Source organism: Lottia gigantea (genome assembly GCF_000327385.1).
Source record: "Lottia gigantea unplaced genomic scaffold LOTGIsca_37, whole genome shotgun sequence".
Taxonomy (NCBI): domain Eukaryota; kingdom Metazoa; phylum Mollusca; class Gastropoda; family Lottiidae; genus Lottia; species Lottia gigantea.
The window spans coordinates 1,161,369-1,178,589 of NW_008709259.1; the positions used below are offsets into that span (position 1 = coordinate 1,161,369).

General features: G+C 34.2%; 1 protein-coding gene across 1 annotated transcript; it reads left to right on the forward strand.

Annotated features, from left to right (window-relative positions):
- Positions 1–255: 255 nt before the first annotated feature.
- Positions 256–13,194, forward strand: LOTGIDRAFT_121442 (hypothetical protein; the record flags this gene model as incomplete). Its single annotated transcript, XM_009059063.1, has 10 exons — positions 256–433; positions 719–891; positions 1,153–1,305; positions 1,659–1,891; positions 4,341–4,807; positions 5,976–6,133; positions 6,281–6,451; positions 6,626–6,926; positions 12,336–12,428; positions 12,956–13,194. Coding segments are annotated over 10 exons (2,166 nt in total), but the record flags the coding sequence as incomplete, so codon positions are not given.
- Positions 13,195–17,221: the final 4,027 nt, after the last annotated feature.

A 17,221-nucleotide genomic window follows, 5' to 3' on the forward strand; every position in this document is an offset into this window, starting at 1 on the left:
ACAACCTGTATCTGTCGTGGTGCTGGTAGAGATTTCCAGGTGAGGTCCCATCCATGTTATGGAACTATCTATTTTGTTTCAGCATAAGCCATGTCAATCTATAACCGGTCATCAGAAATAATCAAATTGTGATGATAATAATAATTTCAACACAGATGTGTTAAATTTCTTTTTCCTTTTTTGCTTAAAGATGATTTATCATTATGTACTACGAATCTAACAAATTGCAACAACTTACATCATTCATAATATCCTCCTCTCCTTCAGCCTAGTGATAGAAGATGTCCCTGTGCAGCAGGTTACATAGAAACCACAGACCAACAAGACTGTAGTAAGAAAGTATTTGACCTTTGTTTAGAAGGAACTTACCGAGCCCAGAATGGACAATGTCTGGATGAAAATGAATGGAAAATATACTGTTCACAATATGTAAGTGGAGACAATATTAATAAAGGAAATAACTTTTTGCAAGCAAGATGTCTGATTTATTCAAGTTCAAATCGAAAGTGCCATTGATCTATTTCAAGCCTGCTAACGCCTGATGACTGAGAACAAGGCCGTCTCTGGGGGGCATTCTGTGAGATTAAGTAGTAAGTTTATAACTTCTATATGATTCGCTACAGGTGGCAGGTGCCCACCCTTCTGGAACTCTACCACTCTATGGTTATTTGTTGACATTAGTTAATTGTTTACCTTAATATTTAGGTCTGTGAAGGAGAAAATAATTACAAGGGATATAATGGACCATTGGGTCTATGTCTGTGTAAAGCAGAAGACTTGGATGCCTTGTGTAACTTGGAATGTCGTAAAGCTCAGAGAAATACCATCACTTTTGTTTGTCCCGAGAAACCTCTTGCTCCATATATTGATATAAAAGATGGAGAAAGTAGTGTAAGTATGATAACATAGATTTACCAGTTTTTAAATTTTGTTTCTTAGTGAATAGCACTAGTTCACAAAACAAGATGTGATGCATTTAAAGAGGATTTCAGATAAAAAAAAAAACTTTTATCCAGACTATTAGATGGGTTTTGGCATTAAATTTCCAACATTTATTCATTTGTGGCTGAAAATTGTTCATCCCTTTATTGGTCTATTGTGAACAGCTTTTGTTGATTTTGATTTTCATTGTAGATCCAAATCCCAGCAAAGAACTTATTAACAGTGATAAACTCTCGTAATTCCATAACAGAAGATCAATGTGAAACATTTGATGGCGCCAAGTTAGCTGTTCACATAGTAGAAATGAGTAGCTCTGGGTTCCTGGGAGTGTACAATCCACAAAGTAACCAAGTACAGACTATGGTAGAGTCAAACACTAAAGGAAATTATTCTACCAATATCACTGCTGATTACACATCATATTATTCTAGACGAAGACTTTTAGCAACATCTAATTTAACCAGCTCTGTATTCTCTGGAGTATTGAATCCTACTGTTTGTTTGCTTTATGGAGATTTGATGTTCTTCAGTGTGAGCAATACACATTATCCAGTGTATGACAGGTTAGTGGAATACTTCTTTAAAATTGCGTTTCTCTTCTTTAATATTTTATAAACAAAACAACAAGTTATATCATTCAAAGTGTAATTGTTGTTGAAAAGTTGAAGGTCCTTCCACAAAATAATTCTTTGGAAATTACCTTATCAATATAACAGCTAGAACATAGATGTCTTGCATTAATCAATGATATTCTTTTCAGAAACAATCTCTTTAACACTAATGATCAGTTTGATTATGGTGGATTCAGAGCTCTGGTTGAAGCTCAGTCCCAGATAGCTACATCAACAACACTGTTTGCCTATAAATTCACTGACCCTGGAGTGTATGTCTTCTATCTTAGTACTAATTCCAATAAGAAAATGGTAAGGCTTTCTTTCTTGCAATTTCGGTTATTATTCTACGTTGAAAAACCAGACTTTCCACCGTTGATGAAATTTATTATATCCAGTTGATCAGTTGATTACGACTTTGTAATGTATATAAGTTTGTAGGTTTGTTATAGCTAATAATCTTTTTACATTGCAACTCTTATTTTCAGTATATTCGAGTCATGGACCAAGATCAGCAATGTACTGAAGATGGTCCATTCTTTCCATCAACCCCACGTTATATTATTCAAAATGGTATCGCTGTCAGTCAAGATATTTTGAAGGAACCCGATTGGTCAATAATTTTCATTTTACTAGCTGCTGGTTTCTTGGCCATGATATTTATGATCGTTTCTTTGGTAAGTAACACTTTTAGTGGCAGATTAAGAGACATGTCTGACTCAATTTGCTTTGCAGGTTTCAAGGGTATAATAATGTATATGAGTAAATACAGCAAAGAGAAAAGAAACGTTCTGGTTTTCCATTTACAGGTATTGTTCAGAAAATATGGTTGGTCCAAGAGCCTGTATCTTTACCCACTGTATCGTAAATTTGCTCAAACATTTATATTTGATGATTATGCCAGTAAAGGATCGACTGTTCACTGTGTGAAGAAATATCACCGGAATATTCAGGCCATTGCAGATGCTGGAGCAGATTCCGAGGTTGCTACTCAGGCAGCCATTTTGGATGGTAAGTTGAATGCAATAATTTATCAACATTTTAACATTTTCAACATAAAAGAACGATATCTCTACGTCAGAAAGCACCAGGTTTATAAGTTGATAAAATGTAAGATGCAAATATTTGCTTCCAATAGAGTGAAAACTACAATGTTGGCTACATGGACAATGGTAATTATAGTAACAGTATTTGTATGAATGCATTTCTAAAATCATTATAATTACAGCTGGAGCAATAGATGTGAAGAATGATGATTTCTGGGATTATGACAGACAGCTGGACTTGGAGGCATTTAATGTTAAAACTCTTTACGATACACTATCCAAACAATCACGCAGTGTCACACAAGCTATTGGCCAACACAAAGATGATGTTAAACAGATGTACCAACGAATAGCCAACCAATCGGAATCACTTAAAGGCCTCTGGGCAGCCAAGATGAATTTGAAAGGAGGAAGATCATTGGTCACAAAAGAAGATCTGGCTAATTATGAAACTAAGCTTGAAGAATTAGACATTGAACTGGAAAGACGAAAAGAAATTGGTCGACAGTTTGAAACCATTTTGAATCGTCAAGATGAATTACTAAATGATGATGAAACAGGAAGAGAGAAACATCAAGTAAGTGTGATAATATTCCAGCAATACAAGATAAAAAAACTGGTTTTGGCTATTTTGAATTACATACATATTCTCTATGCACTCATTTAAAAACATACAATCCATACTGCAATTCATTTAAATTTAACAAGGCTCATTGTAATTATTTGCAGGTTGAATACCAGACTTGTCTTCGTGAAGCTCATAGAATCCTTACTGATTTTACTAACAGTAAACAGAATGATAACGACGATGCCAGAGAACAGGATTATACCAGCCGACGAATTTCAATTCTTCTTCAAAAAATGACTGAAGCTGTTGATTCTGAATCCCGGCGAGTAGCAGCTTGGGGAATTTTGGGAGAGGGTACGGGATCCAGACTGGTGAAACCTGGTTCAAGGTCACCCTTATCTAAGGAAGAACTATTTGGTATGTGTAGTTAATGTATTTAATGTTTGCATATTTTGAATGCCGATGTTCAGAATTTATACTTTAGCAAGTGATCCGTAAAATCCATTTATCATAAAAAGTTTGAGCAAATTTCATTACAAGAAAAAGATTAAAGTCGTAGGGTGGTTCCCACATAGCTATTGGCATGCCAGTCTTATTTTACAAAAAGAGGTCTCATTTCTGAATTATCTCATTTCAGATTCGAATATGACAATCAAAGCTTCTGACATCATATCTGTAGACAAGGTCACTGGTCTGATTATTCCTAAAAACGACAGTGAAATGATCCTAAATGATGGTACAATTGTACAAGTACCAACAAATTATTTCATACATCCTGAGACGGGTCAGTTATTACCCATGAATGGAAATCTTGGTTTTGATTCCATCACATCAAAGATGGTTCCACTCGTGGATTCCTCTACAGGTAAGTTTTTACATTCATCAATAGCAGACAAAAAAAAGGTACCGTTGATTCTATAAGCAACCAATCCTTACATTCGCATTGAATTTCCAGCTGATATTACCCCCATTCCAGCCTTGTAAAGTACACTTTTTAGAACAAAAGTCGGTTGTCTCTTTAATTTGAGGTTTCAGAAAACCGTTCTAACACTAGGCACTAACAGGCATCTGTTACAGATACACATAGTTGAAATATTTGTTTAGAAACTGGGATGTGTCAAGAGTAGTTTTTAATCGTGTCACGTATATTTATTTTGCAGGAGAAGCAGCCAGGTCCACAGAATCTTTTATACCATTTGTACCTTATCCATGTTCTACTTCTGGTGAACCAATACCAACAAAACTACAACCATTGGCTAATAAAAATAGTTTAAGATATGGACAACCAATGACAGATCCTGTTACTGGAATGCATGTTCCAATAATTGCAATGACAATACATCCAAAGACTGGAAGCTTTTTACCTATTGGGGGAGTTCATATTGATCCAGTTACTGGTTTACATGTTGCTATAGAGATAGGATCTATAATGGTGGACGCTAGCAGTGGATTAACAGTACCAATTCTCTCTGTTACCTTAGATCCACAGAGTGGCGCGGTTGTTCCTGTTGGAGGAACTAAATCTGGAGGCATAGGAAATATCCCCATCATTCCATTTGATGGCTACGTAGATTCTTTGAGCAACAAATTAGTAAGAGTCCAAGGTGGATACCTTAAAGAATCAGAAGTACTGCCTTCTAGTGGCGGATACCAAACTTTACTGGATTCCAGCTTCTTGGCATCAGAGCTTCATGCTATTGCTGCAATAAAAGAATATAAAGATGCTCTACTTGCATCTGGTGAGATACCTTTTATAACATTGTTTTATCATGCACGGATCATTAATTATTGAAAAATGATTTGAAGATTAAAAGATTTTTGACAAAGTGTTAATTATGTTTAATTTGACTTGAAGTAGCTAAATGCATCAAGTTACTCTTCCTGTCCATCAAAGTTAAGCTTTAAGGTTAAAGAGTATTTAACTTGTTTCAGGTGAAGTAAATGTACGCCGTGAAGAAAATAATCTAAATGTAGCTATAAGAGATCTTGATAAAGCTCAATCTAGAATGAAAGGACATTTATTACATTATCAACAAAATGTATCACGAAGAAGACAAAAGGTAGAACTGTTGGCAGTGACTGGCGGTTCACCAGGTAGGACCACTTATACTTTTATTAGTTATATTGGTAATTTTTAACACCAGAGGCAATCCAAAGTTTTACATATACATTTAACACCTGTATATTTATGTTACCTTCCAATAGGATTGAGCCACTGGAAATCAAATTTTTTTGCAACCTATTTCTATCAGCCGTACAACAATAGAAAGTTTTTGTTTTAAAAAATGGACATTTAATGTTTACTACGTGAATATAATGAACTGAACTGCTATTTATTCTTACAAATATGGTAAATAACACCCAAAAAGGTCTTCATATTTCATCAAATTGTTTATTTGTTTAACATTGTTTACACTATATTGTTTAGGAATGTATGAAGACATCAAAACTGGTCAACTGTTACCAATACTTATTGGGACATCTATGTTGGATCCTTCTGGTTCAGGTCATTTAGTGCCAATTCTTGGAGCAGAACGGGATACCAAATCTGATAGAATTATTCCACTTGGTGGCACAATGGAAGATCCTGAAGGAAATGGTGGGTCAATTTTTTTTTTTAATTTTTATAATCTGATTTAACCTTTAATGAAAATAAGATGAAAATTAAGTTGTGATTTGTGGTTTACTGAAACCATTAACGTATTGTAATTAAGTAAATTTGAGGAGAAATAAAATCATGAAAAATTCGTATGATGTAACTGATTCCTCATGCAATAAGTCAAAATTTATTCATTTAACCATTTTCAGGCTTAGTTGCTATAACAATTGGTCGTAAAGCAGTAGACCCAGTAACAGGAGACCTTAGTCCGGTTATATCAGTGAGACGTAATCCAGAAACCAAACAAACTTTACCAGTTACTCTATCATCTGGTGGACACCGAAAGCAAAAGGCACCACCTGGAGCTGTTACAGTGTTAGAAGAAGAATGCATTGCCAGAAAGAGTTTCTGGAGGCGCCAAAGACAGAAAGAACAAGATCTGACAACCAAAGAACAGAAACTGACCCATACACTTCTCTTTAACATTGATACCATTAATACTACTGGAGTACAGAAATATCTTGAAGATATTGAAGCTATGGCCAATCAGTTGAATGATAATAATAAACACGAAGCTCAAAGACGTGGTGCTGCGAAGGAGGAACTTGTTTCTATACTGCCTCCTCCAGTCATTACAATCCTCACAACTGGTGATAAACGTGAACATGAGCAAGAAGAATCTCATGTTGTGGCACATGTAAAATTCATGGAAATTATCAAGAAGTTCTTTGCCAAGCTTCAAACAGAAGAAAAACGGTATAAGGACAGAATGGCAGAACTTGATGGAGCTATGAATCCAGAAGCAGAACACACGTCTCTCCAACGATACAAGCAAGCCAAAACACGTTTGCAAGCAGAGCTTGCAGACCAAATTAGCACTAGGATGGAAAAACTAGATCTTGAACATTCTTCTTTAGAATATGCCCGACAATTATCAGAGTTGTGTGCCATTGAAGCTAAAGCCATCTTAACCCACAGCGTGCTTCTAGCTGGTGATTTTGATTCCAATCTTTCTGGAGTTTATGGTGACTCTGATAAGTCTACTTCAACTGATCCAGAGTTAATTCCTTTACTCAGGCAGCTGATTGCCATGCTGGAATCTGGAGGACCATTTTATCTCTCACCAGAACTGCTTAATCTCATCTATACAGGACATGGCGGTTATGACCTCCATCATATGCATAAGAAAGATCAAGGTCATGATGAATCATTCATCAGTCACACTTCAAGTTCTAGTTCCAGTTCAAGCTCAAGTTCCTCATCTAGTAGTTCTAAATCTTCAGATGACAAGGACAGGAAGAAGAAGAAAGACAAAGACTCCAAAAAGGACAAGAAAATCAAAGTAAAACCACTTCAAAGTTCCAATACTGAACAAAACACTTCAACAGTTGTCATTGGTGACATGTCCAAAGTTAAAGACAATGATCATATGACAGAAAAAGAACGCCTTCAGCATGAGAAATATCTTTTCGAGAAACAGGCATATGAAGCAGCTCAACTGGAAAATAAATTGCAAACCGATGAGATCAATGATATTAACGATACAGTCAGTCAGTTTGAAGATAAGAAGAAAAAGATGGCAAGCGATGTTGCAGAAGCTTTCCGAAAGAAGATTGCTGCCTCTAAAACTGAAGCTGAAAAGGAGAAGATCATGACAGAGTATGCTAACAATCTTACTAAATTGGTAGATGGTTTAGAGAAACAGAAGCAACAGCAATTGTCAAATTTAAGACAAAGATTAGAAGAAAAACGTAGATTAGGAAAGAAAAAATTACACAATCAACATATAATGGAAGCTAAAGCTGGTGGAATTTCGGCAGACATGGTTCCTGATATAAGAGTAAGTGGCATCACCCTCCCAAAATTTTCTTATTGCATTAACAAAATTCAACATAACTGTTCTGTAGTCATGGAGCTTATGGCCTTTAATGATTGTTCTATTATTGATATCCTTCGATAGTATGCTAACTTGGTTACTGGCTAGCTTTTGAAGATAATATACAATACTTAAGAGTATGGGAAATTCAAATCCATTGCTTTCATTAATTTGCAGGTTCGAACAAATCCCTCACAAGATCAGGCATTTGGAATTTATAACAGTTTGTTACCATATGTTTGCATTCAATTCCATCCATGCAACGTTAGTTCGTGATGATTATCATTTTAACATTCAATATTTATTTAATATTCTGTTTTCAGATTAAAACTCATGATGAAATGGAACATGATTTACTCACACTTCAAAAGCAACAAGAAAACTTTATCACAGACCTTGCAAAGGGTGACAGACAAGTTGATGATGGTAAAGCTCTAAATGACGAAGATTTAGAATCCAAATTAAGACAGCTTGGATTAACACAGGACCAAATTAACCAGATTCTAAACAAAACCAAAGATAAAAACGACATTTTCCAGACAACAGCAAAGAAATTGTTAGAAAAATTGAAGCAGAAGAACTCAAATCAAGGGAGAGAACTTGGTTCAGCAGATCTTAAAGGAATGAATGAAGCTGAAGTAGAGTTTGCTAAAGCAGTGTTGGAAAAACAAAGAGATGCTGATAATTTATTGACTGATGAGGTTCTGATGAAAGAATGGAGAAAACAAGAAGAGGTATGCACTTTTATTTTTATGTGCTTTATGTAACAGAATATGTAAAATATCTCAGAACCATGTGATCAGGAAAATTATTTGAAGGTATAAACGCTTGAACAAAATCATGAGCTTCGTTTCTCAAAACGTTTTTTGTAGGTGTAATATTTTCCATATAAAATTATCCACACTGTTACTGCCCTGAAAAATTCATAATGATATTAGTGATTCTCAACATTTGAAATGATGCTTCTCCCACAATTGCTTCTTGTTAAGTATTGTCCCTTTCAAATATTACAGGTGTTGCATTAAAGGACATTTTTATTAATTTAATTTGATGGTTTTTAGGAGTCCAAAAGAAGAGCACAAGAAGAAGCAATCATGGAAATGACCATGAACTTAGCTGCAGAAGAAAGAGAGAGAATTCTGGCTCAATTTGAGAATGATCAAAGACAGGTCGCACTGAAGAGAGATTTACAACTTGACAAACAAAAGGATAAACTTTTAGCCAAACTTGCAGCTAAAAAGAGAATGAAGGAACAGTTAATTAAAGATCAAGCGGTGTCTGAAGAACTAGACCATGTTACCAAGGCACATGTAAGTAACATGATTGCATTGGTTTTAAGAAGGGATGGGTAGCATATAAACTTGATGATGAATGTCTGATTGATTGTTTGTTGTGTTTTCATGAGGTCTTTCTTTTAAATATCTGTCTGGTTCGATACGTTGTTGGAGGTGTTTAAATCTGAGCTCAATTCAGACGAGTTAAATCATAGAATGACGACATAATCCCTTTAATCTTAATAATCTTAATTTTTCTCAGATTAATATATCTGATGAAGATTCAGCAGATGTAATTGGTGAAATAAGCAACAAGCTCAACTCAGGTAAACTTAGTAAGGATCAACAGAAACTAGTTGAAGAACAAATGAAACAACAGGAAGCTCTCGAAAATCAACAACGTGAAGAAAAACGCCGATTAGCAGAAGAGTTGGAATCTGAGTTTCAAAAAGGTCTACAGAAAGTTGATGAACAAATCGATGATGAAAAGAAACTGGTAAGAAATATTATCATATTCATCTCGAATACTAGTGGGTGACAGGAGATGCCACTTTCATTCCAGAAAAGTGCCATGGTTATGTTATAATAATGTCCATGGATTATTTATTCCCAGGCACTGGATATAAATCAGATGAAGTTTGAAAGAGATATGTTGATAAAGGGAGACAAATTGTCAGAAGAAGAAATCAGACAATTGATGGCCAAACATGAAGAGGATCAGGCAGCTATTAGACATAATTTACGGAACGAAAAAGACAGACAAGCAGAGGCACTAAAACTGAAGGTGAGTATGACAACGGTCAATTTAACTCTCAGTATCTTCTAAGGAATGAAATAAAATTGCGTAGAGTTTTTAATTGGACTAATCCTAGATACAAAAAGGTAATATTGCAGGACAGTGAGATTTCAATTCTTTTTGTATATGCATTTGTCACACAATTTAAATGCAAAGCCTTTGGGTTTCCTGTTTGCACAATTACAGGTTCTGTGAATATAACTAAATCTACTCTTTCTGTCAGATTAATCTGAAAAATTGCTACAAAACATCTTTGTACATCATTGCAAAACTCCATCACCTCTGTAATCGACCATTTTTCAAAAATATTCCAGTTGGCTCAAAGACGTAGAGTGAAAGAAGCTCAACTTACTGAAGAAAATAGACTTAAAATGGTTGAAGAACTCAATAAACAACAGATTGAAAGAGACCATCTTAATGAAGAAATAGCTAAAGACTTGGAGAACAAGACATTAGCAAAGAGTATCCAGGTAATGCATCAGAATATTAACCTAATGGACAACAGCTATAGATATGAAAAACAATAGATCAGCCATTCGAGTACACACTTTTTGTAGGGGGATTGAGGCATTTTTTTCACATTTGATTCTGGACTATATTAATTCATCTTTAGAATCCTGCTCATTTTCAGGGTAAAGATGGTTCCAAGGTTGAGAATATGATATACACTGTTTTACGTCAACGTCATATGAAAGAAGCCATTCATTTAGAAGATCAATTAGCAAGAGAAAGAGAAGCTGCTCTTAAACAATCTAAAACTGAAGTAGAGAAAAATAGACAACATGAAAGAGATAAACTTGCTGAATCTTTGGAACAGGTCAGTACTCAAGCTAGAAAATAGCCAATTGCATCCATTCATGGTAGAAAATGTAGCCAATTGTATCCATTCAAGCTAGAAAATGTCGCCAATTGTATCCATTCATGCTGGAGAATGCAGCCAATTGTATCCGTTCATGGTAGAAAATGTCGCCAATTGTATCCATTCATGCTAGAAAATGTCGCCAATTGTATCCATTCATGCTAGAAAATGTCGCCAATTGTATCCATTCATGCTAGAAAATGTAGCCAATTGTATCTATACAAGCTAGAAAATGTAGCCAATTGTAGTAGTTATACCAAAGAATGGTCATGGAAGCGAAAAAGACTTTGGAGTTTTAAGTCTGAAAAGTATTCTGTTATATGTCTGTTCTACCACATTGATGTATAACTTGTCCATTAATTTCGCTGCAGGAATTGATAGAACTGGTAGCTAATGCCGCATCTTTATCTGAATCAGAGTTGGCGGTCAAGAAAAACAAGATGGAGAAAGATCAAAAGGTATGTTCACTGCATTACATCTACGTATATTTTACTACCAGGAAATTTGAAATAGACTACCAAAAAATCTTCTAAAGTTAAAACCTCAAAAATGAGATAACCTCAAAAATGAAATTCTTGGTTGTATTTTTTACTTTATTTTACTATTTGAAACATTATCAAAATGAAGCTTTGGAGGAAATATTTATGCGTTTTTCTTTAATGCAAATCATTAATAAAAAAAATGTCACAGCTATCAAATACTAGATATAAGATCAAGAAAATGTTAGGATTCACTTTTCTCACTGACTTAATGGTAAATCCACTTCAATTATAGAAACTGCTTGCTGAATTTGATCATCTAACTAAAGACCTAATTGACCAGGCAGAGAAAGACACATTGAAACAACTGGAGATTAAAGAGACAAACAAACGTCTGGATATTAAAGACAAACAGCTCAGAGAGTTGGCTGATGCCATGAAAGAATTTTCACCAGTTGACGAGTTGAAACAACAGTACGAAGAAGAATCCAGACAAATGGCTGAAGAAGCTGAAAAGTACAGACAAGAACATGTGAAAAAGATGGAAGCTGAATTGGAGAAGAAGAAGAAAGAGCATGCTGAAAGGGAAGAGGAGAGGAGAAAGAAGATGGTTGAACAATTACAGTAAGTTTTAGAGTCAAAAATCAAATTAGCTCATGATCAGTCAGTTATTAACTGAATTTGACCATTTGACTCATTCCCAACTTTTATCAACATTACTTGCATTGATAATTTATTACATTGCTGATTTTTAAAGATGAGCATCTCTTGATTTACTAGACAAAGATCAATTGAAAGTAATAATCTGTTTGTAGGAAGGTAGAGAGAGAACTTGAAGAAGAGCATCAGAGAGAAGTAGAAAGACAGAAAGAAAGGGAAGCAGAGAAATTAAGACTGAAAGAAAAGCAGTTGGAAGAGCGAAACAGAAAGCAGAGAGAAGAAATTGGAAACGCAGATACAACAGAAGAAGAGAGGGAAAGATTATTACGAGAACATTCAATGAACATGGAGAAAATACGCAATAACCTTGAGGCTGAACAAAATCGTAGTCAGAAATCGTTACAAGAGAAATTGGAGGCCAGACGAAAACGTAAACACGAAACTGCAGTAGCCAAGGTAGAGAAACAAACTCTTTTGGACACAAATCAAGAAGAGGAAGATGAACTACGACGGCAACAAGAAGAAGAAAAGTTCAACACTCCTGTGTCAGCTCCCATTCCAGCAGCTATAACCAAGTCGGCCCCAGTTCAACCAAGTTTTGAATCTAGTGGAAACCAAGAACAAGATTGGGTGAATTTATTGATGGCATCTCCATTATTTAAACAGATCAACGATTTAGAGAGCATGTTGAACGACAACCAGGCATCAGCTACACCCAGTGACAAAATACTAGGTTTGTGATATTTTTTTATGATTTGTTTATACATCTTTTGATGAATACTTGGAATGTAAAGATTTAGTCAATGTTTCCTTGTTTTTGTAAAGTGAAAGTAAGATCACAATAAAAAAAACACAATCAAGCTTCAAGTTGGCTTTGTGAGGAATTATTTTACTGATGTTAATCGTAATAAACTACCTATGTACCGTACCCAATGTTAATAGATCTCATTGGAACAAACTTCAAATCAAAGTCACATACAAGCTTTTGATCCAGACGGAGGTGTATTAAAATGATATTTATTTACATGATATCTTTTCTGTTTTCAGGAGGTGATTACTCTAAGCCTTATATAGATGTCAAAGATGCTCAATTAACAAGCGGTGGTAAACTTCAACCTGTGGATGTGAACAGCATCAATGCCAGTCAATTTGTTATTTATAGATTTGGAGTATTCCTCGTGAAATTATTACGTGAATCTTTAAATACCCCTGATGTGACTATACTCTTGGCTTCTAATCTCCCAGACAATAATTATAGTAAAAATGCTTATAGAAACTCTGTGTACTACGAACATGCTAAGAATATCTTATTCATACGAAAGGAAAGGATGGAGTCTATTGGTGAATTTGTGATAATCGTCCTCCACTCTTTAGCTCATATTAAAATTGGTGATATGACTGATGATACTAATACTCTTTTCTTACGAGAGTTTTATAAAGTAAGCATGCTTTCTGAATCTATGGAACAACTCTGCAACAGCTAATTTCATTTTATTGATTTTATGAGTAAACAACTGTGCATTATACACGCAAATATACGGTATCTCCGTAAATTATAGTAAAGCACATTTGTGTTTTGCTGATTTGCTTTATCGTGGTTGAAAGAAATCAGATTAAGCTATTTTGAGCAATCAAAAACTGTATGTGTCAGTTTGTGCAGTTAAAAATCTATTGAACACATTGCTCTAGTTTGTGATTCTCACAATTTGCTTCAAGATTGTAACAAAATTTAATATTTGTTTTACAGTGCCTCAGAGTTGTATGTCAAGATATGTTCTTCTCTCGTTCCAATTCTTCATCATTCACTCCATCTCATTCATCCACCACTCCATCACTCTCTGTGGGTAGAGGAGTGTTAGAGCAAGCACTAACGGGCAGTAGAACACCAGAAGATAAGATAAATATGGTTGGTGAATTAATAGATATGAAAGTTGATGGTCCAACTAGAGTAGATTTCTCACATCAGGTAATTGTGTTGTAATAAATTCTGTATCTGTGCTGCTATAATAAGGAGGGAGGGTTTAGGAAATACTAGTGATACCCACTTTTGTTTCTTTTTTTTTATATATAAACCCAATAACTGTGACATGTCACTGCTTCAATATCAGTTAAATTTGAATTTCAAATAACTATATACGTGTAATCCTAATAAAGTAATTAGGATTGCAATTTCTAAAAGGCAAACAATTGACAATATTGTATTAGGAAAAGCTTTAGGTATGAAACCAATAGTATGTTTATATTACTTTTTTTGATTTATTATGTTCTATCTATTTCTCAGATTGTCTTTCATATTAGCTTCTTCTGTAATACTTAATATAATTCTTTATTACAGAGATTAAGTCAGAGAGTATATGGGTATGAGAACATGGCCAGTAATGCCAGACTGAGACAATATCTATCTTCTAAAGGAGGATTTTTATCAACTGGTGATTTTATATCCTCAAGAATGGCTGAATTAAGAGGACAAACAAGTACAGCTTCTTCACCAGCACCTCGATTCAGGTAAAGGTTTGGCTTTTTAGGAACCAGTGTAGTGTAGGCATACAAGGCAACTGGTATTTACTTACAGAATATACCAAATAAAACAATATTAGCAATTTGGCCTCTCCAAAGGATATTCGCATGAAGGGTTGGGAAACAGTGAGCATGCCTTGCCCAGTTGACTTACACAAGAAAAAGACAAGATCCAGAAATCGGATGTAACCTTACTGAATGGTAGAGATGATGAATAAGCAAATATCTACAGTATTCATTCCTATTTCTTTCTCATGACCAAATTCATTTAATTTCAGTCCTCAAAGATCTAGAGCTACACCAGTGATACCTTCACCCAAAGATCTACTTGATACACAAATAATGCGACTACAATCACAAGCTGATGATCTGAATATCTCTCTTTCTCAGGTAATAGGACACTCCATTTCATCCTACAAGGCCAAGTTTTCAAAAATATTTTGATAACTCACTCAAAAGCTTTATACCAAAAATTGTCTCTTGTGATGCACAAACTTTTGCTGATTACTAATTTTCAATTTAACTCATTACAAGCAAATGAATTCGGCAGAAAAAACAGCTGTCAAAGTAAAAATCACTCATAAAACAGTTTTGTTTTAGCACAAACCTTAATTATAGGTTGATGTATGGATGTCAATTTTGTTGATTTCCATCATGAGTTGTATTCTGTATATTATACAGGGTGTTGTTACAAAAAAGCAACTATGATTATTCATACTCTATAATATTTATTCTAAACCATATCATTGAAGCAGATTATTTCAAGAAAATTTCTTTTTTAGACTTTAAAAGCTGAGAGCGAAGTTAGAGAGGGTCTGAAGAAGATAAATGAAACGGACCACCCTGAGCAGATGACTAGCATGAGGAAACAGTTGATGACACTAACAGTGGAGAGAGCAGATCTGGTCAAACAGGTAGCTCAAATAGAAACAGAACTAAGATCCAAAGAAAAAGCTTTAAAATCAAAGAAGTAAAGACAAAGAAGTATCGTCCAAAAAGTGCTTTTTGATGTTTATAGAAAACAAGACAGTGAACCAAACTGAACCTAAAAAGCGTCAGTCAGAAATGCAATAATTGAAATACTAAAAACAATGGAATTTTGAAGACGGACCTACAAAATATGAAGATTTTCAAATGAAAGCCTGGAAAGTGCTCTTTATTTGAATTGTACAAAAAAAGTTTGTTTTAGAGATGACAATATTATGACAACTCCAGAAACTTATGCTGAAATGACAAAGATATTGTGCCTTGTCAAATTGAACTGTGATATTGATGTATTGAATTTTTAATAATGTTTTGTATTTATTGTAATTGTTTTGTATCCTGCTGTGAAATCATTTATTTTCCTGTACACTGAATCTTGCAAATGTAGATGTAGCGATCAATCAAACCCCATCAAAGTGATTTAAATTGATGAGTTCACAGAATAACTCTATAACTTTTGTTTTGATTGCTGTGTTCTGTTTCATAAAAACTAAGATACAATCAAAATTACGTAAAAATGTAAAATATACTTCGGTGTTTGACCAGATTTTGGAGTAAGATCAGATAAAAGATATCCTGAAAAAATATATACGTCACATATTAATTTAAAAGACAGAGCTAAGCATTATTTTTATTTGCTTAATGTACACTGGTTTCTTGGCTGATTAACAATACTAAAACTTCATTAAAATATTTTATTTTTTATTTATGCAATATTTTTAAGTTTGTGAGCTTGCACATATTTTTCTGGGCAGGGGCAATTTTTGTATATTTATCAAATATGAATAAATCAAATATTTAAATATACATTTAATAGAATATTTACAGTTTATTATCAAAATAAATTCACATTGTATTTATATTAAGTCCAAAGTTCATAATTAATAGATCAATATTGTATGCATAAGCAATATGATCCAAATATTAATTATGTTCAATATTTATTTTAAATATTGTAAAGTATTTATTTCGAACATTCCGTCCAAATATTTTTAATATTGATTTGAAACATTCCGTCCAATATTTGCATATTTGTACCTTAGGGTTATGAATAAGATTGTATTAAAAAAAAAAGGCCTATTACTAACACTAATCAGTATTAAAAGTTTAAGAGAAGGTCTGCCAACAAAGATGATATTTTCACTTTATATTTGAAGAAGTGAAGGAAGACAATCAATTCCGTCCAATTGTATTTTGTAATTATATTTTATATATCTGTTTATTAAACTCTGTGATTACCTATTACCATCAATATTTTCTATCCATGTAGTAGATTTCTCTAATGGGTTCACCACCTTGTACCAGAGAAAAAACAGCAGGCAGTGTGAACACCCCTCCAAGAAGGCAAAGTCTACCTTTCAAGTCTTGGATCACTCCACAAAATTTTTGCTTTTGAATCAGAATGTTTCTTCCCAGTTGGCTAACTGTGTTCAGCATCTTAAACATCTTTCAGACCCATATTTTGAGATGTGGTTGTTGTGTGGAGATATACAACAATAGGCATTATATCATGATCACTAAAGGTGTGAATAGACAAGATACTGTATCCAGTGGGATTACAGATACAGTAGAATCAAAATCCTGCCCTGACCCGTACATCGAAAATTCCTTACACCATCTATTCACAGCTTTTTACTATTGTTTGACAAAATACTTATGGTACAGGCATTTGATAAATGTTGAGAGTATTTTCTTAAATCACTCTGCAAATAAAGGGGCTATTTAATATTGAATACCTTACCTTATTAACTTTGTGGCCTTAACACTGACCTTGATTATGTTTTCATTTGCCAGGAGAGCAAATTCACTTCCTTTTTCAATTTCTTGGGCTTATTGAGCATTACACTTTCATAGCTCTTTCCAAGTCGTCTTACCTGACTGCATCACATTGACTTTACCATGACAATACTATTACTAACTTTTCTACCAACTTCTCTTGAACTCATGGATGGAGAGAAAATTTAAAAACAGGTAATAAGTAATTACAGTTTTATTGCAGTAATAGTATAA